Raw genomic sequence first — 23437 nt, forward strand, 5'->3', positions numbered from 1 at the left:
GCCCCAATATTGACCAGCTCATGTCAAAAGGATACAGGCCCCAACTTGAAGGAGCTCCCACTGGCCAGGTCAGAAACACCTGATTTTTTACTTTGCGAGTGATCAGAAGTGTCAATGGCACCTTTTAGGGGGTGACAGATAGAGGGGAGGAGAGGGTTTCACATACAGAAGCAAAACACAAGAATTATAATTAATGTCCACATTTCCCACGAAAATATAATGGACCAAATATTTAGAGTTGATACTTTTAATTCTTCAGTATCTTAATACAAATATAAGAAATAATACAGAATTAAATAACATCTGAAAAAGCTTACTAAATATATAAATATTCAATTAAACAATGAAAACAACATGTTTTAATTCCTAAGTCACCAGATAGAGACAAGAAAGCAAACAATACCAATAAAGTCACTAATTTGGTCTTATGCTTATTTAAGAGTTCAAAAATTGTTCCACTAGTTAAAACAATATATTTAGAACAAAGGGAACTGTATACCCATACATGCTTCCTCTGCTGCTGCGAAAAGTGAACTCATGGGGAAAGAAGCCAGGAGAGAGACAAAGCATATGAGCTGGCTGACTTCTATTTAGGAAACCTCCTAAATACCTGTTTTCACAACATATTTTCATTATACTAGTCTGAATTCAGAATGACTAAAATAGAGCCAGGTCATATTATGCAACAAATAGACAAATAATGCATGCTTTTCAAAAAATGTGAGCTGCTGTCTAAGACTAGCAACACTTATTCTGCTATAAAAATAAGTAAATAAAGTTAAGGTGGCCAATGTTATTTCACAATGAATTCAGTCCCATTTTCACTGTGGTAAATGTCACAGAAATACATGAAGAATAGCAGTGAAACCCAGGGTTCTAAAGAGACCAGCTATCAGCAAAGCAGCAAGCGGGGAGTGGACTAGATACCAAGTAATGAGGAAACAGACGCATGGACCTAAGAACAATAGGGAAGAAGAGATGAAATATCCACAGAAAAGCAAAGGTAATCTCCGAAAAGTTCTTTGGTCCTTAACCTTCCCGGCTTCTTCGTTCTCCTTTTCACGACTTTTCCCTTTGTCTATTCCCTTTTTCCTGGAATTACATCAGTTTTTAGAGCAGAATGGCAAATTATCTGGTCCAACTCGTTAATTTTTCTGAATGCAAACATGGACGCTCACTGATTAACACAGGGTTGCCGCCAGTCTCAGCCAAAGTCAGTCTCTAAGCTGTGGTTCCTGATTCTAAGTCTGGTACCCTTTCAACAGCACAACACTGCATTTTTTTACAAAATGAAGTCCTACAACACGCCTGAGAGGTAAAATAATTTCCTCTTGGAACTTACACAAGCACTGGGTAACTTTGATGGCAGTAGAAAGTCTTGAAATTTTTAGGCCTTGTACTCCCACCTCTTTTGCTCTTTCAGGTCCCTTGGAGAATGGCCCTTTTTCTCCTGCTTTCCTCCTGCATCAGATTCAAGTAGACCATAAAATAACTTTCAGGGTTCTATGACTCTTCTAGGGCTCTGGATAAAAGAAAGATCAAGATATTAGTTTCAAACATATATATTTTCTATCCTATTAGATTCTAAGAATATAAATTGACAGAAGGGTCAATAAACAGAAAATTCTCCTTGTGCAGTTTTCATCAGCAAAGATAAGGAATTAGACATTCTTACCCAATGTCACATGAGGGGAATATGGCTCTGTTTAAAAAGATACAGATAAGTCTACAAAATAAAGGTTTGTAGAATCACTTGAGGCTACAAGTAAAAGAACATGTTCAAGGATTCCAAATGATCTATGTGTATTTTATTTATAAGATCTTGAGTGTTGTTTCCCATGGATACTAATTTGCTGGACATCAGGTTGAGAACAGTCATAAAGTAGATAAATGGAGATCCTTTCAAGGGCTATTGGCTTTCCAGCACAGAAACTGGGAGGATGTAGGCTTCCCTATAAGGTATGTAGATAGTGAAGTAAAAGACCTGGGATGTCATCTTGGTGCCATCTCGCATTTTTTCTGTAATCTTAAGTATTTCTTGCCAAAACCTGCAGAGTTCTGCATGTTTGAACCTTGCCAACATTTCCAGTGTGAGCTCTCTGTGGCAAAAGACACAGAACAGCTCAGGCAAGAACCCCTAGGCTTCAGGGTCTGTTAGTGACTTTGATAAGATTATATCATGACATTTTTTATATAATGGGTGGCATTTGCACTCATTCAAGAATAAAATTTTGTAGAAAAATAGTCTTAGAATGCAAGATTTATGCCAGCAATTCTAACCTAGATGTTCCAATAAAGATTGCTTAACCCTTTTCTCATGCAAAGCATTTTGTTTCTTCTTCTTGGAACTATGAGGAAATTGGGACAGAGATGAGGATTACCACTCATCCAGCCTTCATCTGGAAAGCATAAGTACAATTATTTAGCAAAGCAAAGACTCTTATTTTTTTGGAAACAAATATTCTTTGTATTGTCCTTCCAACTAAGCACCTATTTCACCATTACAAATTGTTTATTGATCATCTCTGTTATTTGACATAGTACTAAGCTTAAAATAAGAGATAATAACATAATCCCACCTAGGGTATAGTGTTTTCCTAACATTGCCATGTTATCATTGCAAAGAGCCTATTTATAGGTACGGTGATTGTGAAGCTAGGTGAAAGAAATCAGGTAATTATATGGATAATATGGGTGAAAAAAACCCACTTCTACACGAAATAGCTAAGTTCTTAAAAAAAAAGTTAGGTTTGGACATGCATTTCACATGATTGTCTATATTTTCTATTTTTTCCAATTCAGCCTTGACTCAATCAAACAGAAAACTGCTGCTTAAAAAGTCTAAAACTTATGTGATTGTCTATAAGGTGGAGTTTTGGTTTCTGAGAAGCATGTAATCATTGTAGGATTGACTAATGAGAAATAAAAGATTACTCTCTACCCCAAATTTGACTTCATTATATCATATGTGGAAGGGACAAATTTATGACATCAACTGGGGTTTAATTGAAATAACAGGCAGAATAGTAGGAAATTTCCCTGGGAAATTTTAATTTTTTTCTCACTTCCTATATTAGTAATAAAGAACTGGATTCATAAAAGAAAAAAAAAAGTTCTTTGAAAACCTGTTATCCTATAATCTTGTTGTCATAGTCTCATGAGAAGTTAACTGTGATGATCCCATCCGGAATGTTGGAAAGTGAAATTGCCTCAAACTCATCACACCTTCCTCCAGAGTGCAGCTTTACAGTTGAAGAAAACAACATCATACTCTAGCATTATACAGAATCACAAGAAAAATAAAGGGAGTCTAACTTCTCTATAAAAATAACAGCAATTATTAGAGGTTATCTCTCTGTCCCAAAACTATCAATTTTCTTATGCTTTTGTGAGCAATCTGTACGAGGTTTCGATGGAAAATAAACTTCTATTTTTTTTTTGTCATTTATCTTACAAAGAATTGAATCCTAACTTCACAGACTTTCCTCACTTACTAAATGTGTCTTCCTACTGGGCAGATCCAGGGAGATGATTGTCTGTTCATATTCAATATGTTCAACAACTAACTCATCCCTCCTTTTTCTTTCCCTACAAACTCTGAACACACATGCGCGCACACACACACACACACACACACACACACACGCACGCACATGCACACACACATTTCCCCCTCTCCTCTTCCTTATTTGTTTACTTCATTTTTCAGGTCACCAGGTCAAGAATCTTGGTGACATTTTCCCTGCCCATCCAAGTTTTATGTTCTCAGAAGATGATGGAAAGAAAGAGGAAAAAGGCAAAGGTAAGAAAAGATGAAAAGCAACGGTAGTCGGACTATTCATTTTTATCACAAATTGAAAATCAGAATTTGTTACTTGAAGAAATAAAAGATGTCACTATCTTTTATGATTATCTTCCCTTTCTTCCAACTTTGTGCAACTTAAAATTTGGTCCTAAACAAGTTTTCTTCAGCCTTAAGGACTTAGGTCTTCAGCATAATCAACACTTGGTTTAACTAGCTTTATAAGTATGTGGGATCTGGCTGTTAAAAACAATTTATTTTTCATTCTTTAAAATATTTTTTAAAACCAGCCAAAAATTCCAGTCACTCAAAATATGCCACTGAACATTCATTGTAATTAATAGAGCAGGTCTGATGTCATGAAGACATCATTAGTAAATGGGAACTTAGTGCTTACAAAATTCCATACAGGTTCGGTTGTTTACAATAATCCCCCCTTAGTCATGGTTTCACTTTCCACAGTTTCGGTTACCAGTTATTAACTGCTGTATGAAAATATAACATGAAAAACTGCAGAAATAAATGATTCATAAATTTTAAATTTTGTACTGTTCGGGGTAGCATGATGAAATCTCGCACCCTTCTACTCCGACCCACCTAGATGTGAATCATCCCTCTGCCCAGCAATCCACTCTGTGTATCCTCTCTGCCATTTAGTCACTTAGTAGCCATCTATCTAGGTTATGAGATCAACTGTAGCACTTTGTGCAGTGCTTGTGTTCAAGCAATGCTTATTTTACTTAGTAACGTCACATCGCATAACTTTATTACAGTGTATTGTTATTGTTCTGTTTTATTGTTAGATATTGTTGTTAATCTCATGCTGTGCCTATTTATAAAGTAAACTTTATCATAGGTATGTATGCAATAGAAAAAACACAGAATATATAGAGTTCTGTGCTACGCGTGGTTCCAGCATCCTCTGGGGGTCTTGGAACATATCCCCCTCAGATAAGGGGAGTCTACTGTGTTTTATAAATGAGGAAAAGCATGGGTACAGTGATAAGCTGACTCTCTTTGTTTCAGAAACTGGATAAAGCATTGAACAATTATATTTCCCAGAAAATCCAAGACTTACTTAATGAACAAAGGAGAATTCTTTGCAAATTCCTCTTTCTAGTGGAATTTATCTTGTGCTTGAATAGACTGTATTATGATTTTTGTCCAAAAGGGACTTTTAAAAATGAATTTGAACACTTCATACTTTTCTATTTAAACTTTCCCAAAAAATTCAGCAGTAACAGCAAAGCACAGGCTAAAAGAAGTGCAACTGATAACAAGAATGCCTTTCAAGTCAGGACTCCAGGGCCTCATGACTGGAAGAACATTCTAGCAGAGGTCAGGAGACCAAAGTAGTCACAAGCCTGCTGCTGTTAACTAGCTGTGTGACCTTAAAGAAGGAGGTCAGCTTTCCCCTCTGGGCTTCAGCTCCCAACTGGACAACTGAAATGTTTGGAGAAAGTAGAATCGGCCTTCTGTTTCTGACATTCTATAAGATGCTAATGAGGTCCATGGGCTTACATTTATGATCAATAAGCTCAGCTAACCTGCAATCTCCTCTCCCTGACAGAACAAATACCTTTTTTGCAAAGAGGTAATTGACATTGAAGATTTGTCACTTTTCTTATAAAATCACAAAAATTAATCTGGTATTTACATAAGCTTATGCAAAATTAAGTGTTCAAAAAACCTAAAACATGAAAGATATTCGTCTATGAGAAATAAGAGAAAAAGGAAAAAGAGGTTGCATTTGAGTGAGATTTTGAACAGATATTTAAAATAGCACTCAAAGCCAACATTTTTTTCTTTCTTCCCTATCCTTAAGTCATCTGAGACCACAAAAATTCCCGTATCACCCCTTCACCCTAGGAAATTCCCATCACACATAATATAAATAGCAGTTTTGCATTAGTTGTAGTAAATTACGCCCGTTTTCAGAAACCAAAGATATTTACTTCTCTCTCTCTAGCTGACTCTTCTTGTTCTATAGTGTCTCTTGTTTTCTAATGTCTCACAATATTTTAGACTCAGCATTTATGAGGTACTGAATTTACAGTAAGAAAAGGGATTGAAAAAAATCACTTTGAAAATCTACCCTTCTATTCATTCATTCACTCATTCATTATTTCAATGAATGTTTATTGAGTACTTGGTCTACATAATACACTGTGATAGATCAGAGGGTAGAGAGAAATTTATGATCTATAAGGGCAGGATGACATGACACCGTTATTATAAGTATGGATCACCTGTATGTTGTTTATAGTGTTGAGAAATAGTAAGAGTATAACACAGAAAGTACTACGTAATTATTGATCATATTGAACAATTTCACAACCTTTTAAATGGAATAGCTGGCGTGTGGAATGCTGTAAAAAGAGAAGAGATTGTCCCTCTTATTAACCTGTAGAATGGACACAGCATGGGTGCTGATACTTCTTTCTCTGGTTTTGTCATCAGATGTTGCCATAGTCATCACATAAACATTTTCAACATTTCCTCTCATCAACCTTCATTCTCAGTTTACAAAATAATTAGCCTTTAAGCAATCTCAGCAAGTGAAAAGCAGGAATGTCCAGTTTAAATGTCCAATGGCAAGAAGATGCTGCTGCAGTGTTTTAAAACACCGTCAACATTTATGTATTTTGGAAACAACAAACAAAACACACTGTTGCCATCCCATTATTTAATTTTCACGCAACTTCCAAATTTTCATTAAAAAATCATTTGTTTCCTTCTTTGTACTTTTGGGGATGACTCACCTCGGTCTTGGGTCCGATGACGTTTCCAGTACAGTAAGATTGAGATTAAGATCAGAAGAATCACCAGGGAAACAATACTTAACAATAGTGGGACTGAAAACCAAACGCCTATAAATATTGAAGGGAGAAAGAGGAAAAACAAGGTCATCAAAGTAAGTTGTGGAGGAAAAAAGGATAAAGCAATAGTTGTGATGAATTTTCACTAGAAAACTATTTCAGTGAAAACTATTCTTAAATATACATATTGAGGCCTACATTTGTGACATATTATTTTAATAACATTTAGATAATAATGATAGTTAACATGTCTTATGTGGTTACTACGTAATAAAAGCTTTGAATGTGTTATCTCATTTAATCTTCAAAACAACCCAAGAGTTAGTTATTATTATTATTATCTAACAGATTAAAACAAAACCAAAAACTGAGGTTCAGAGAAGCTAAGTAAACCCAAAATCAGCATAGTAAGTGGTAGAATGAAGGCTTGTGTAGAGGTTTCTTTGCCTCCAAATCATATATTCTTTGCCTTACTATCTATTAAAGTAATATCTTTATTGAGGGAATTTTGGAAAATACAGAGATATACAAAGAAAAAAAACATTATAAATGATATGTCAATTTCAGCATTCATAGAAAAGGAGACATGTTCCTTTTCAGGTTTGTGTTTTTCAGAAAAATTTACCCTTTGCCTTGGCCAAATCTAAGGTTCATTGCAAAAAATGTCCAAATCTAACACTGCAAGCCTTTTGACAAAATTTACCTAAATGTCAACCTTTTGATTAGTCTGTGTTTTCAAGGACCCCGGGAGATGTTCCTGAGAGGCTACTGCACCAATGAGGCACGCACGGGAAAGTTTTTCCAGGTTTTATTGTTCAAAATACCACCCCTCGCCCCTCAAAAAAAGCAGCAATATCTTTCTAGAAGGCTTATTACTGAGTGCCTCGTCCAGAGTTAGTGCTTCAAGACTAAATAAAGAAAGAATACTGTTATCACTGCTTCCTTTACTCTCTCACCCATAGCCCTTACCTCTTGTATCCATGAGGCCTGGAGATAGCAGTTTAGATAGAAACACAAGAAATTAAAAGGGGTCTTGAACAGCAGGCAGTTTGTTTTAAAAGCATTGAGGAAAACACTCACACTGGTCCCTTTCCCACATTGTAGATTATGCAAAGGTTTCATCACAGATGTCACTTCTTCCAGGATATCTTCCTAATCTTCCCAAATTGAGCTGATGCCTCTCATTACCCCTGCAGTCCTCCCATGGTGCACCATAGCTTTCTCACTGAAGTGTTTAACATGCAGTTTTACAACAGCCCAGCCACTTTCGTATTTCCTGGTAGACTAGGGACTAAGTCTTGCTCACTGTCACATTTCACTGTCGCAAAGCCTAGCACACAGCAGACACTCAGTAAGTGTTAGTAGCATGGAAGAATAATGAATAGATGGTCAGCAAAAGCATTTGATATGTGAGCATCGTACCACATTTAGCAAAGTAAAATTTGCTTTATTGGCTTCCTTAACTCTGTTTTTCTTTCCCTACTTACTCCATTCTCTCCTCTGTTAGCTGCTCTGCTAAGAGGCCAAGAGGCTCTGCAGAGTATTCACTACCTTTCACGTATATATACACAGTTGCAACCACAGACATCTTTGCCCACCCTCTCTTACCTTTGTTCACAGTTTGCCTGAAGTTGGTCACAGTCCCCAGGTGCAGCACCTGGCAGATCACCTCCTTTCCCACCTGACTCTTGGGGTCTTTGACATGGAGGACACTGATGACAGATGTGGTCCCATTGGGGTGTGAGAGAATCTCTGTACTGTTGTCCATTCCTGATCCAGAAACCTTCCAGGAGATCGCAGGTGCTGGGCGGGCGTTGGCAGAGCAAGTGATATTTAGGTGGTCTTCAAAGAATTTATAGTGGAGGAATACTGTGGGCTGTACTGGGACAAAAAAAAATGAAGGTCTGCCATCAGTTAAGCACCTGGTCAAGTCCCACACTGTCCTCAGAGAGATGACAGAATGATTTCTACAGAAAGATAGTGGAGGCTATAAAGATAAGGTAGCACATCTAATCCCAACCGAGGCCTTCTCGTTTCTTCCTATGTCTAAGTCTCTGACCCACAGGATGAGGAATGGCTTTGTACAACCCTGTGACAAGAAAAAATCCTCTCTGTAGTTGCCTCTAAGAGAATTAGCTGGATGGACAGTTACCCCTTATTCCTTCTACTTAATTCTTGATCTCAGCTGTTTTAGGAGGAAAGGAATCCTGTCAAACTAAGCCTCTTGGATGTTTGTTTTTCTTTTAATGATCATTATCCAGTTAAATCCCCAGTTGATGTCAAGTATGAAGAGCCTCTGCTGCATGTCCCCTTATCAATCCTGAGGGGGCCACACTGAAACAAAATGACAGGGACCACCATAACTGGCTCCAGGTCAGCCCAACCTGACTCTATCCTTAGATCCAAAAATATTAAAGCTATTAGAGAACCCACAGATGATCTATTTCACACTTATTGTGCAGATAAACTAACTCTAGTGCACAGTGGACAGAACTCATCTAAGGTCACATGACTAATAATGGTAAAGCCAGGTCTGAATCATATCACTGCTCCTGGAGAACTTGTCTTAACTTACTCCTGCTGGTGACAAGGTTCCTCAGAACAAAAATAATTCCAGGCAGAGACTCAATGTAGCCCAATGTAGACTCAGTGAACTTTCCAACAACCATAACCACAATTACCATAGACATGAAAGGGTAAGTGTCTTCTCATAAACCTTTCTGGGGTTAGGATCCTAACAAATTAGGTTCTACGACTGTGTCCCACGCATTCTTGAAAATAACATTTCTAGTCAGAGCTAATGTATTCTCAGAGACTCTCACCAAAGAGAGTGAGGCAGGCTATTCCTGAGACCTTCCCGGAACCAAAGGTATTGAAGAGGCACTTATAACACCCCTCATCCTCCAGGGTGGTGTTCCAGAAGGTAATGGTTGAGTTCTGGAGTCCCAGCTCAGTGATGTTGATCTTGTCCTTATAGGCAGCCTGGACCACAACCCCATGGGTCTTGCTGAAGGTCACCATGTTTTCTGGGCTTGCAGCCTTGATTTTCTGCCATGTCACAACCAAGACTTCCTGGGAAGTTTCCAGAGAGCATCGTAAGGAAGCAGGTGTGTTCAGCAGCTTTTTTTCATCTTGGGTCACCACTTTCATCATGGAATCATAAAAAACATATTTTAAAAATTAATACATACACAAATACACATTTTTAAATTAAAACTATGCATGTTCCAAGTAAAATACAGAAAATACAGAGAAAAATTCAAAGAAGACAACATTTACTTACATTCCTGATGTTGCTAGAGAAATATAAGTTCAAATATACTCTTTTTCATCTTTAAGAGTAGCAGAATAGAAAAACATGAAGGCAAATTCTCAGGGACAAGAAACTGTGTGAAGAATCCCTATAAAATGGAAAGTAGGTGGAATGAGATTGAAAGTGGAAATTGCCAGAAAAGATTTACCAAGTGTGTTTATGCCAGGAGAGGTAGAAGCCAGGAGCAGGAAATGGACAACAGACAACAGGCAGAGTGATTAGTTTAAGTGAAGCGGATGTGACAGACAGCTCTATACATTCCACACACACACTACAATGGAAGGGCAGCAATAGTGGTGTCTGCCTCCAGGAAGTAGTGGTGAATACAGCAACATATGGTAGAGAGATATGTATATATGACGATACTCCAGCAGAGAGTATTGTAGCAGAGAGCTTTGACAACCAAATGGAAAACTACACATTCCCTATTTTTATTGAATGCAGTGCAGAATATAAAGCATGGCAATAATTTCTTCCACCTCTAATGCTGGCTACTCATGTTGATATGATAGATTATTCAATGGAAAATTTCAATATAATAACAAATAGCCAAACATTTGAAAATGCTAACACAATGAAAGAGGAATAATAAACTTTACAAATTCAAGATTTCATACCAAAGAAAGATATCATAAACCAATAAAAAACACTTAGACAAGAATAGATGTGACATCTTAAGTGTAAAAAGAAACCAGCATTGTAAATAGTGTAAATTAGTGATGTGGACTAAAACGGGGCTACATACTAAACCTGACAAGCTCAGGGGAGGCTTACATACTCAGAGCCTGAAATGAAGTACATTGGATGGTCTGAACATAAAAATTCCTAACCACATCGAGACTGGTCTATAGCTTCCTTAACAAAGGTCAGTCTTTACCATAAGTGAGCCTGTCTGTGGCCTTTTTGCATCTGAGATAACATACCCTTGTAATGTCAGAGTAATTCCTTTGGCTAGACCCCTCAGGGCACAACCCGCCATACCAGAGCAAGAGATTGCAGAATCCCTCAAGTTATTCTTATCCTCTGATTACCATTTGTATGTGCCGTAAAATGCTAACTATTAACTATCCTGTACCCACCAATGTAAAAGGAGTATCTACCTTTCCAATTTACTTTTTATAATCCCAGAAATTCCTCATCCCCAAAAGTTGTATTCATTCATACTCCCTCAGTCATTGTCATATCTTTACAAACAGATAATTATTGTTTTAAAAGTTATTCAATTTGATAGGTAAAAAAAAAATCTTTATTTAGAATTTTTTCATGTCTGGTTTTGAAAACAAAACTGTGGGAAGTGGAAAGAACCGCTTTCACTCCTTCAAGTGAATTATAGGTTTAAACAATTCATGCAGACAAATGAACCAGCACAGCACAAACAACAGTGGCCAAATATCTTCACTCCAGAAATCATGTTTCCTGGACTCCAAGCAGGGGAACTGAGTATCTTTACCTTGCGCCCTGCATAGCGTCACTGCAGCCAAGAACCAAATCAGTCTGTAGGTAGAGAGATGACAGAAGAACCTCCCGAACACCTGAAGACAGAGAGCACAGTACAAAAATGGATGTTCGGATGTGGACAAAGCCAAGGAAGCTTCCATCACATTGCTATCTCAAGGAATGCTGCATCTAACGTTTTCACCAACAGAGAACTTTGGTTTTCTGGAAGTAGGACCAGATACTATAAATGGAAGAAATAACAGAGTCTGCTCAGGATATGGGAAGGAAAAACAGTAGTGTGGCTCCTTCATCATGGCAACCCTTAGCAATTTGAGGTCTTGCTTCTAAAGCCACCATGGTCAAGAGCAAGGTCTCAAAGACATCGTCTCTCTGGGGAAAACAAACTGCCATTAATATACACAGAAAACACAGAGACTACAAATGTTAGAGAGCACCCATTTCCAAAATAATCCACATCTGTTAATATTAAATATTAATTCAGGGGTAACCGCTTGTTAGAAACAGGTCACTGTCTTGCAGTTTGCTGAGGTAGATTTTCCTGCAAATTCTGCAAAATTTATATAAATTGTACTTTTTAAAAACCAGTGATGGCTTTATTTATTTATTTTTTCTTCATTGCTTTAATTTCACGTGTCTGGGCAGAAATCCTTGGCCTTGTTACAAATCATGTTGGTATTTAAGGAAATGTTATTCTAGGTATCATTTTGCTATAAAATGAAAGGGTGGAATGTAGACAGTCTCATTTCTCTGTGCAGTAGCCCCATGGGTCCAATCACTTGGTCCACATGTGTGTGTTCATTGTAAGGGGTACAGGCAAGAAATGTAACCTTTCCCTACATTTGTTGTATAGTTCTAGATTTTCTATAATACAAGTGTGTAAGAAATGTGTATTTCTCTGTATTTTTCTTTAACTGAACTTCATTTTTATTTCATGTTGCCATTCCAGCTAGAGGTAGAAACTTAGTTTCGGTCAATATCTCATTATCTTTGTCAATTTAGCCTCCTGCCACCCCAACACTTCACGATTGTCTCAATCTCTGGCATTGCATCTACATTCCTGGGGGTTTACATAGTAATACCAAGCCACGGAACGGGGCTACTAACCCTTAGTTACAAGCATCTACCCATGCTGGCATTCCCTAAGGCTGCTGTTTTCCCTCAAGTTATCAGGGTCATCGGCCTCTGCAATTAAATCTTGTGCTTACAAGGTATTCTCTCTCATTCTTGCATTCTCCCTGATTCCACACTCCTGGATTCTTCCTGTTCTGGGCAAAGGGAAATTCTACAAGGCTCTCTGTCTACACTCTCATGTATCTATCCATTTCTGTTTTACTATTCCCTTGCCATGACTGGTAGGCTGGCCTCTCCCACAGTCTCCTCCTTCCCCATAGGAAAGCAAGACACAAGTGCTGTCTGTTTCTGAATTTTAATACCATCTATAAGTTCTATTTACCATTCTCCTGAACTCCCCACTCCTAAGGGAAGGGCACAGGGCTTCCTTTCCAGGACACAAATTCTTGTCTGAGTATAGACATTAGTCAGTCCCTCTCTGCTTTCCCAGACTAGGAAATACTTATTTCTCTTAGAATCAGAAAAGCTGTTTCTTCCGTCACCCTCCATTCTTCTCATCGACTGTTTCTGGAATGAATGTATATCCTTTATCTTTCAGCATTTAGGCTTTTTAAAACTCAAACACTTAGGCATTTGCTATTTTAGAATTCTGGCTCCTGAAACTAAAAAGCCTGACATTTCAATTCAGCACTGTTATTTTGCAACCATCATGCATCTCTCTCACCTGGAAATCCAAGTTTTATCAAAGGCTGAGATGAAGAATACTGAAAATCTGTGTTTTAAGATCAGAGAGAACGCAGGCACACACCAAAACTCAAGACATGTGTAGTGGGAGCCAGCAGTGTTTCAGACACAAAGATATGGTAATTGAGGCAAAGGGAACTAGAAGGAAAGCCTTGCTATTAAATATATATTAATACATATTTACTCTGGCTGACTTGAGTTGGAGCTAGTAGAAATACTAGATGTGTGAGCTAAGACAATTGCTTTTACCTCTCTAAAGTGCAGGGGAAATAATAGTACCGACTTCTGTTAAAAAGATTAATGAGGAGAGGTTCCAAGATGGCGGAGTAGATAAATGCTATAATTGCTTTCTCCCAAGACCACAAATAAAATTACAACTAAATTATAGAACAATCTACCTGGAGAACCATCTGAAGTCTAGCTGAACAGAAGTTTTATAACTAAGGATATAAAGAAGAAGGCATATTGAGACTAGTAGGAGTGGTGGAGATGTGGAACATGTGGCTCCACACTTGCCTGTGAAGGTTGAGAATCAAGAAATATATCCTGGTCATGTAGGTCTCACCTGGATGAATGAGGGACCACAGCCCCACACCAAGCTCCCCAGCCCCAAGTACCAGGGCCAGAAACAGGAACCCCCCAGAACATCTGACTGTGAAAAACAATGAGGATTCTGACCATCCAGGTGGGATGAAAAACTGCAGGAAACAGAAACATCCTCTTAAAGGGCCCACACACAAACTCACTCAACTGCAGGCACTCACCCTGGGCTCCAGCGCAGGATCAGTGGCCTGGGAGGCATCAGAGACATACAGAAAGAGACTGAGTTGTGTGGCTTTACGGCAAGGACTGGAGGGACAATCACCATCTTCCCTGTGTAGAATTCTCCCATGCACCTGGTAGACGGGTGCCTTCTTTGCTGTGTTGAGCCAGCCCCACACAGCCAAATCTGAATCTGCATTGTCCTGGTGAACTGCAGTCACTCAACCCACTTGCTCCACACTGGTGGCTCCCTGGAACCCTGCCCCACACAACTTGCACAATGCCAAAGGCATTTTCTTGTCCAGCAGGCAGCCCTACCCGCATTGCATTCTTTCTTAGACAACTCTCCAGGATCCCCAGGGCCCAAACTGGCAGCAGCTGGCCTCGGAGTAATCTGAGACTATTGCTGAGTAGCTCAAGGCTCAACACTAGCACCAAACCACAAGCTACATTAACATGGTGACCATTCATCCCACCTTGATGACCCCCTGAAGCCCTGTCTCATCTAACTCATATACCACTTGAGGCTCTATCAGTGGCTAAGCCTTATAGGAGGTAGCAGGCAGCAGCAAGCCTCAAGGTGTCCTGGGATTTTTGCAGAGCTACCCCAGGCCGGGTACTGATGGCAGCCATTCTCAGTTTGCAGCATGGCCTCTTTCACGTGCCACCAGGTCCAGCTCAGGAAGTGACCAACTATGGATCATTTGTAGCTTATATCAGGTAGCTGCCAGCCAATCACAGGCAGTGGTTGACCTGTGCGTGCACCAGAGCCCCTCCCAAGAGGTCCCAGAACCAACGTACCTGGAGCTTGGTTTCAAATTACAGCAGAGAATCACCCAATTAGCCCCACAAGTGGCACACCCAAAGGGCAGTCTTAGCAGGCAAGAAAGCCTACTGGGGACAATCCTGATCCATGGGGTAAGCCCTCCGCACAGCAGCTGAAAGCTGTGGATGTGGCCAAACCCCATAGTCAGTCAAACTAAGGATCAATCCCATGCACTGGTGTACCAACAGCAATCAAAGCTCAACTACAACAGGTGGGCACACAACCCACACAAGGGACACGCTTGGAGCAACTAGTGCAGGTGACCAGGGAAACTGTGACACTGGGTTCCACTAGGCACCTACTATATAAGGCTAACCGGCCAAGACTGGGAGACATAGCAGATCTATGTAATACATAGAAACTAACAGAGAGGCAGCAAAAATGGGGAAACAAAAAAATATGTCCAAATAAAAGAACAGGAGAAAACTCCAGAAAAAAACCCTAAACAAAATGGAGGAAATCAACCTACCAGATACAGTTCAAAACAATGGTTATAAGGAGGTTCAAGGAACTTAATGAGAACTTCAGCAATGAGATAGTAAGCATAAAGGACATAGAAACCATAAAAAAAGAAGTCAGAAATGAAGACTACAATAACTGAAATGAGGAATCCATTAGAAGGAATCACCAGTAGACTAGACGAAGCAGAGGATTAAATCAGCAATTTGGAAGACAAGGTAGAAGAAAACACACAATTGAAACAACAAAAAGATAAAAAACATAAAAAAAAAGGAAGCTATTTTAAGAGACTTCTGGGACAACATCAAGTGTAACAACATAAGGGAACCAGAAGGAAAAGCGAGAAACCAAAGGATTGAGAACCTAAATGAAGAAATAATGACTGTAAACTTTTCAACCTGGTGAAGGAAATAGACATACAAACCCAGAAACTGCAAAGAATCCCAAACAAGATGAACCCAAACAGGCCCACACAAGGACACATTATAATTAAAATGGCAAAAGTTAAAGACAAAGAGAAACCCTAAAAGCAGCAAGAGAAAAGCAACTAGCTAATTACAAAGGAGCTTCCATAAAATTGTCAGCTGATTTCTCAACAGAAACTTCGCAGGCCAAAAGAAGTTGGCATGAAGTGTTCAAAGTAAAGAAAAGCAAGGACTTAGAACCAAGATTACTCTACCCAGCAAGGGTTCTATGAAAAGATAATCAAAATTGATAAATCTTTAACCAGACTCATCAAGAAAAAAAGAGAGATGATCCAAATAAATAAAATCAGAAATGAAACAGAAGTGACAACTGACCCTACAGAAATACAAAAAATTATAAGAAAATACTATGACCAACTATTTGGCCAACAAATTGGACAATCTGGAAGAAATGGATAAATTCATACAAACATAAATTTTCCAAGTCTGAATCAAGAAGAAACAAAATCTGAAACTAATCTGATTACTACTAACAAAATCAAATCAGTAATCAAAAAACTCCCAACAAACAAAAGGCCTGGATGGCTCCACAGGTGAATTTTACCGAACATTCAAAGAAGAATTAACACCTATCCTTCTCAAACTATTCCAAAAAATTAAAGAGGAAGGAAAGCTCCCAAGCTCATTTTATGAGGCCACCATTATAATTCTAAAACCAGACAAAAATATTACAAAAAAAATTATAGGCTGATATTGCTGATGAACATAGATGCAAAAATCCTCAACAAAATATTACCAAGCCGAATTCAGCAATACATTAAAAGATCATACACCATGATTAAGTAGGATTTATTCCTGGAATGCAAGCCTCATTGAATATCTGCAAATCAATTAATGTGATACACCATATAAACAAACAAACAAAAAAGGATAGAAATCATATGGTCATATCAATAGATGCAGAAAAAGTGTTTAACAAAATCTAGCATCCATTTATGATGAAAACTCTCAGCAAAGTGGAAATAGAGGAACCATACCGCAACATAATAAAGGCCATATATGACAAACCCACAGCTAACATCATACTCAACAGGGAAAACTAAAAGTGGTCTCCTTAAGATCAGGTTAGGAACAAGAGAAGGATACTCACTTCACCACTTTTATAACATAGTGTTGGAAGTTCTAGCCACAACAGTCAGAATACAAAAAGAAATAAAATGCATCCAAATTGGAAAGAAAGAAGTAAACTGTCATTATTTGCAGATGACATAATGTTATATATAGAAAAGCCAAAAGATTCCACCAAAAAACTACTAGAACTGATGCATGAATTCAGTCAAGTAGCAGGATACAAAATGGGTATTCAGAAATCGGTTGCATTTTTTTATACCCATAATGAACTGTAAAAAGGAAAAATTAAGAGAACAATCCCATTTACAATTGCATAAAAAAACAAACAAACAAACAAACAAAAACCTAGGAATAAATTTAACCCAGGAGATAAAAGACCTGTACTTGGAAAATTATAAAACATTGAAGAAAGAAATTGAAGAAGATACAAATAAATAGAAGCATTTATCATACTCATGGATAGGGAGAATTAACATCATTAAAATGTCCATTATCCTTATCAATGGCATTTTTCACAGGACCAAAACAAATAATCTTAAAATTTATGTAGAACCACAAAAGACCCTGAAGAGCCACAGCATTCTTGAAAAAGAACAAAATTGGAGGTATCACACTAACTGATATCAAACTATACTACAAGGTTATAGTAGTCAAAACAGCATGGTACTGGCATAAAAACAAACTCATAGATCAATGGAACAGAATAGAGATCCCAGAATTAAACCCACGCTTATATGGTCATTTAATCTATGACAAAGAAGGCAAGCGTATAGTGTGGGGTAAGGACAGTCTATTCAATACTGGTGTTGGGAAAACTGCAAAAAAAAATGAAACTGGACCACCTTCTTACACCACATACAAGAACAAACTCAAAATGAATTAAAGACATAAATGTAACACCTGAAGCCATAACATTCCTAGAAGAAAAATAAATTAAAAAAATAAAATAAATCCAAAATTTATAAAGAACTCATACAACTCAACACCAAAAAACCCCAACAATCTAATTAAAAAATGGGAAGAGGACCCGAATTGATATTTCTCCAAAGAGGAAATACACATGCCTAGTAGACATATGAAAAGATGCTCAACATCACTAATCATCAGAGAAATGCAAATTGAAACCACAATGAGCTATCACTTTATACCTGTCAGAATGGCTGTCATCAATAAATCAACACACAACAAGTGTTGGTGAGGATGTGGAGAAAACGGAATCCTTGTGCACTGTTGGTGGGATTGGAAATTTGTGTAACCACTATGGAACAGTTTGGAGGTTCCTCAAAAAGTTAAAAATAGAACTACCTTATGGTCCAGCAATTCCATTTCTGGGTATTTATCCAAAGAAATAAAAAACACTAATTTGGAAAGATATATATATCCTGATGTTCATTGCAGTATTATTTACAATGCCAAGATATAGAAGCAACCCAAGTTCCCGTCAATAGACAATTGGATATATAGGTACATATATAGAATGGGATGTTACTCCACCATAAAAAAAAAGAATGAAATCAAACCATTTGCGACAACATAGATGGACTTAGAGGGTACTATGCTAAATGGAATAAGTCAGACTGAAAAAGACAAATATAATATGATCTCACTTATATGTGGAATCTAAAGAACAAAATAAATGAACAAAAAAAACAACCCAGAAATAGATTCATAGATACAGAGAACAAACTGATGGTTGCCAGAGGGAAGAGGTTTTGGGGATCTAGGTGAAACAAAGTGAAGGGACTAAGAAGTACAAATTGGTAGTTACAAAATAGTCATGGGGATGTAAAGTACAGCATAGAGAATATAGTCAATAATGTTGCAACAACTATGTATAGTGCCAGGTGGGTACTAGACTAATCAGGGGATCACTGGTCAATAATATAAATGTCTAACCACTATGCTGTGCACCTAAAACTAAAGTAAAATAAGATTGATGTCAACTGTAATTGAAAAACAAAACAAATAATGTAATAAAATAAAATAAAAAAAGAATAGTGACTGATACAAATCATCAATAAATAAATGTTGGTGTTCTCTCACTGGGTTACTATGAGATTTAAGCATTTAAAGCACTTAAACCAGTGCCTAAAATATAGTAAATGCTAATATGTGTTATGTAGGCAAAAAAATTGTTTATCAAATCATATATAAGGAGTACAATAAAGGTGGAAAAGTCCACCTTTACTCCTTGCCAACAGGGCCGGGCTTCACAAGGCCAGGTCTAATCTGATAGCTGCCCACCTGGCAGCTACATACATACCTCTCTCCCTGAAAATTTCTACATCCAAATCCTAATCCCACCACACATAGTCACATGGACTTGGAAACCTCTCCGGCTGTTTATTTGTAAAATCAGGTAATAATTCCTCTTTTGAAGGATAGCTGTGAAGATTAAGTGCAATTGGTACGCAGTAAACATTAGCTTGATGGCCACCATTCTCCTTTGTTAAGAAAGATATCAAAATAACTGGCTGTTAAGAAAGATATCAAAATAACTGGTCTTGCTAATAAACTATATATGAAAAAAAATTATCTTGAGACATTAGTTGTATTTGGATTTTAACTTTTTTATTTAATTGTTGTTATTTTATTAATTATACCAATGTAAAGGAAAATCCTCCTCTTCATTTCGTGTCATCTAAGCAGCTCCTGAATAAACAAAATGTCTGTCTCTCTAATATACCCTGAGTGTTAACCCTGATCTATCTGATTCTTTATGGCTTCCCCAGCAAAGGCCCTTTGGATGGAGAAAGCGGCTGGAGGATCAAGGAGGGAGCTATGTACTCTGGAGAGATGAGACCTGAATTCTGCAGCCCCACCCCAGCTGCTGATGCCAACATGGAGCCAAAACAGCACCCTCTATCCCCATGGTGCGTTTTAAAGTAGGATGTGCTTTTCCAGCTTCCAGCTGCAATCAGTCAGAGAGCCTCTCCGCCCTGCCAGCATGCTGAGAGGAATCTTAAAGGATGACAATTATCTCGCTCTCAGAGGATTACAATGATCTCAGGAAGCATCTCCAGAGCCCCCGCCTGGCAGCATCTTTTTTTCAGGCCGTTGGGACGGAGACCCAGGACGCCTGGGCACCAGCCAACAAAATCCTTTTCTAGCGTTAAGCGCTGACAGAAAAACCCAGAGGCAGACGAGTCTAGGGCAAACTGCAGCTTGGGGCACTCAGCCCGCCGCCGCCCCAGGCTATCGGAGCGACTTCTCCCACCCTGCGCCTTCCTTCCCGAGCCCGGCCCCGCTCACCAGCCTCTCCATCCTCGGTCCTGTCCGCGCGGAGTGGCCGGCTTCAGCTGGAAAGCCCAGGGGTCTCACGCAGCACCAGGCTGTGCACCTTGTGGAGCTCGGTCGAGTGAGCCGGGCCCGACACCAGCTCGGAGCAATGTTGCCCACCTCCTTTCGGCCCTGCGCATTACGCCTCCACCCCCTCTAGTCCTTCCCATCGACACACGCGCAAAGGAACCAACCCCTCCAGGTGGTTTCCAGTGTATGAGGGTAAATTATTATCTTCTCCTATTTTCATAGTATTTTCCATTTTCAATTGAGAAAATAAGCAAAACCCGACTTTTTTCATTTTTATTTTATAAATAGAGAGAAAGAAAATGGGGCGGGGAAAGGGAGACATGAATTAACTGCATTAGCACTTGGAGGAGTAACAATCTGCTCTGTTGAGCAGTAAGGTAGGAATGAAAGATTTTTGAGAAATGTTATTCAGTCTCTAGAAATGTTACTTTTCTAGAGAAAGTGAAAAATGCTGAATTTAACCAATAGACACCTTAAAAAAAACAAATGTACATTTATTTTCATCCAGAATCAAATTATATATTCAAGCAATCCTTTTTTGTTGTTTGTTTTTTCTTTACTGCGAGGAATTTCCTTCCATTTGCATTGATGATGAGGATTCTTCTAATATTAACAAGCTTCAGAGTTTGGGGCTTTAAAAAAAAAAAAGACAGATTAATGAAATGTTCAACTCCTGAAGCCTTTTCTATTTTCCTGCCGCCTCCGACAAAATGCTGGGAGACAGCTTTTGCTTAAGGATCCATGGGGATGTAAGTTCAAGCGCTATAAATAATAAAATAATGACTGATTTTTTTCAGAAAACTCAGCAACATGAAATACACGTATTGAAAAGATTATAAGATTCATGGGGTGTCAAACAGGACACATAAGAGAACGCCAACTTATAGACGTATTATAGTGAAATTAAGAATATCAAATTAAGAAAATCAAAGAGAAAATTCTAAAATCTTCAAAAATGAAGAGGCAGACAGACAAAGGAGAAAGAGTCAATGTGACATTAAATGTCACAAGGCATTGCTGTATGCAAGAAGGCCATTAGTTAATTTTCTGAAAAGTTCTTCCATGTTATTGCACATAGCTGTAGTTCATCCATTCTTACTGCTGTATACTGTCTCATTCTGTAAATACTGTATACCACATTTATGTATCTATTCTAATATTAATGGACATTTGTTTGTTTTCTAGTTTGGGTTTATTTTTAATAGTGGTGCTATAAACATTCTTATACATGGCTTTTCATAAACATATTTATACCATTCTGTTGGATTATTTTTATTTTTGCCAGATTTATCTTTTACTAATGCTTTATTTTTAATCTTTCCTTATTCTTTTTATTAATGTGTAGATGATATTTTGTAGATGCTATTGTGCTGGACCTCATTAATTTTTTAAAGTCTACTGAAAAACTTTGTCATAGATTTTATAAGCAAAATATTATTTAAAAGATAGGATTATCAAGCATACAATTCTCAGAAAGTTTATTATATCAAGACTCTCCTTGAAGACATTTTAGAAAAAAACATTCTAGAAAAAAGATAAATGAATACAGGAGGATGCCACATAGAAAGATATAGAGAAAGGATAAATAACTTATCAAAATTTACAATTGTCTTAAAAAAGCAAGGTCCCCAAAATTAAAAATAACTTAATAAATAATTAAATAATTCAAACCTACATGGAAGGGGGAAATGGGTTAGAAAATGAGATTACAAAAGGTAGGTAAGAATTATGCCAAGGTGTATATGTTTAAGAAATTGACATTAAAGGTAAATATAAGTATTGTCCTTAGTAAGTTAGGAGAAACATCAGAAGAATGAGCATAAAATATAACTCACACTGCAAAAGAATATTTAACCTAATGAAAAGCAGCATAGGAGTAAAAATGAAAACATTACTAAAATGAAATATAAAAGTTAAAAATAAAATGAAAATAAAGTCCTATTATGTCAGCAATTACAACATACACAAAAAGGTTAAACACCCAAATGACAGAGACTTGAGATACAAAAGAATGAAAAAAGAGGGGGAAAGAATCCCTGCCATCATGAAGCATGAACATTGCTTTAAATATTATTTGGAAAAGAAGAAATCACTTACATAATTTAAAACTTTGCAAAAAATGACATTTAAAATTTTTGGACAAATTTAGAAGAGCACTCCAAGCTAATGTATTATCTTAACTAAGTTTATCAGATACCAAGATTAAGCAAAAGAAGCAGTGAATTCAATGAAGTAGAGAGGCTGATATAATAAAACTAAAGATAAAAAATCACTAAAAAGGAACAAAATTAAATAACATAAAAAGACTTTTTCTAAGTGGAAAGTCACATGCAAAAGAATGAAACTAAACTGCTATCTATCACCATGTACCAAAATTAACTCAAAATGGATCAAAGACTTAAACGTAAGACCTGAAACAATAAACTTAATAGAAGAAAACATAGGTACTAAACTTATGCACCTTGGGTTCAAACAGGTTTTTATGAATTTGACCTCAAAGGCAGGGAAATTAAAAGCAAAAATAGATGAATGGGACTACATTAAACTAAACAGCTTCTGCACAGCAAAAGAAACCATCAACAAAACAAACAGGTAACCAACCAAATAGGAGAAGATATTTGCAAACACTGTCTCCTATAAGGGGCTAATATCCAAAATATATAAGGAACTCATACAACTCAACAATAAAAAGACAAATAATCCGATTAAAGAATGGGCAGAGGACATGAAAAGAAACTTCTCCCAACAAGACAAATGGCCAAAAGATATATAAAAAATGTTCAATTTCACTAGCTATTAGGGAAATGCAAATTAAAACCACAATGAGAATTCACCTCACACCAGTTACAATAGCTATCATCAACAAGACAAATAATAAAATTTTGGGGAGGGTGTGGAGAAAAAGGAACCCTCACACACTGCTGGTGGGAATGTAAATTGGTACAGCCACTATGGAAGGCAGTATGGAGATCCCTCAAAAAATTAAGAATAGAATTACCATATGACCCAGCAATCCCTCCTCTGGGTATCTACCCCAACAATCTGAAAACATGTATCCGTAAAGATATATGCACTCTGATGCACATTGCAGCATTATTTATGGTGATCAAGACATGGAAACGAAAAAGTCTCCTTCAGTTGATGATTGGATAAAGAAGGTGTGGTATATATACACAATGGAATACTACTCTGCCATAAGAAAAGATCAAATACTACCATTTGTGACAACATGGATGATCTTGAGATTATTATGCTGAGTGAAATAAGTCAGACCGAAAAAGTCGAGAACCATATGACTTCACTTATATGTGGGATATA

The 23437-nt window shown here is 37.6% G+C and overlaps 1 protein-coding gene across 2 annotated transcripts; it reads right to left on the reverse strand.

Annotated features, from left to right (window-relative positions):
• Positions 1–336: 336 nt before the first annotated feature.
• On the reverse strand, positions 337–20282 carry CD200 (CD200 molecule). Of its 2 annotated transcripts, XM_019652278.1 has the most exons (7): positions 20063–20282; positions 11385–11466; positions 9444–9764; positions 8230–8502; positions 7591–7608; positions 6565–6672; positions 337–1522 (listed from the first exon to the last, which is right to left on the reverse strand). In XM_019652278.1, exons 1-7 carry the CDS (start codon positions 20072–20074, stop codon positions 1515–1517), a joined length of 822 nt encoding a protein of 273 aa, XP_019507823.1. In that variant the 5' UTR covers positions 20075–20282; the 3' UTR covers positions 337–1514. The 2 variants fall into 2 exon arrangements, with proteins under 2 accessions (XP_019507823.1, XP_019507824.1); XM_019652279.1 differs by lacking the exon at positions 7591–7608 and having other exon boundaries at positions 20063–20279.
• Between the last annotated feature and the right edge of the window lie 3155 nt (positions 20283–23437).

Source organism: Hipposideros armiger, unplaced genomic scaffold (assembly GCF_001890085.2).
Source record: "Hipposideros armiger isolate ML-2016 unplaced genomic scaffold, ASM189008v1 scaffold_176, whole genome shotgun sequence".
In the NCBI taxonomy this organism is placed as follows: domain Eukaryota; kingdom Metazoa; phylum Chordata; class Mammalia; order Chiroptera; family Hipposideridae; genus Hipposideros; species Hipposideros armiger.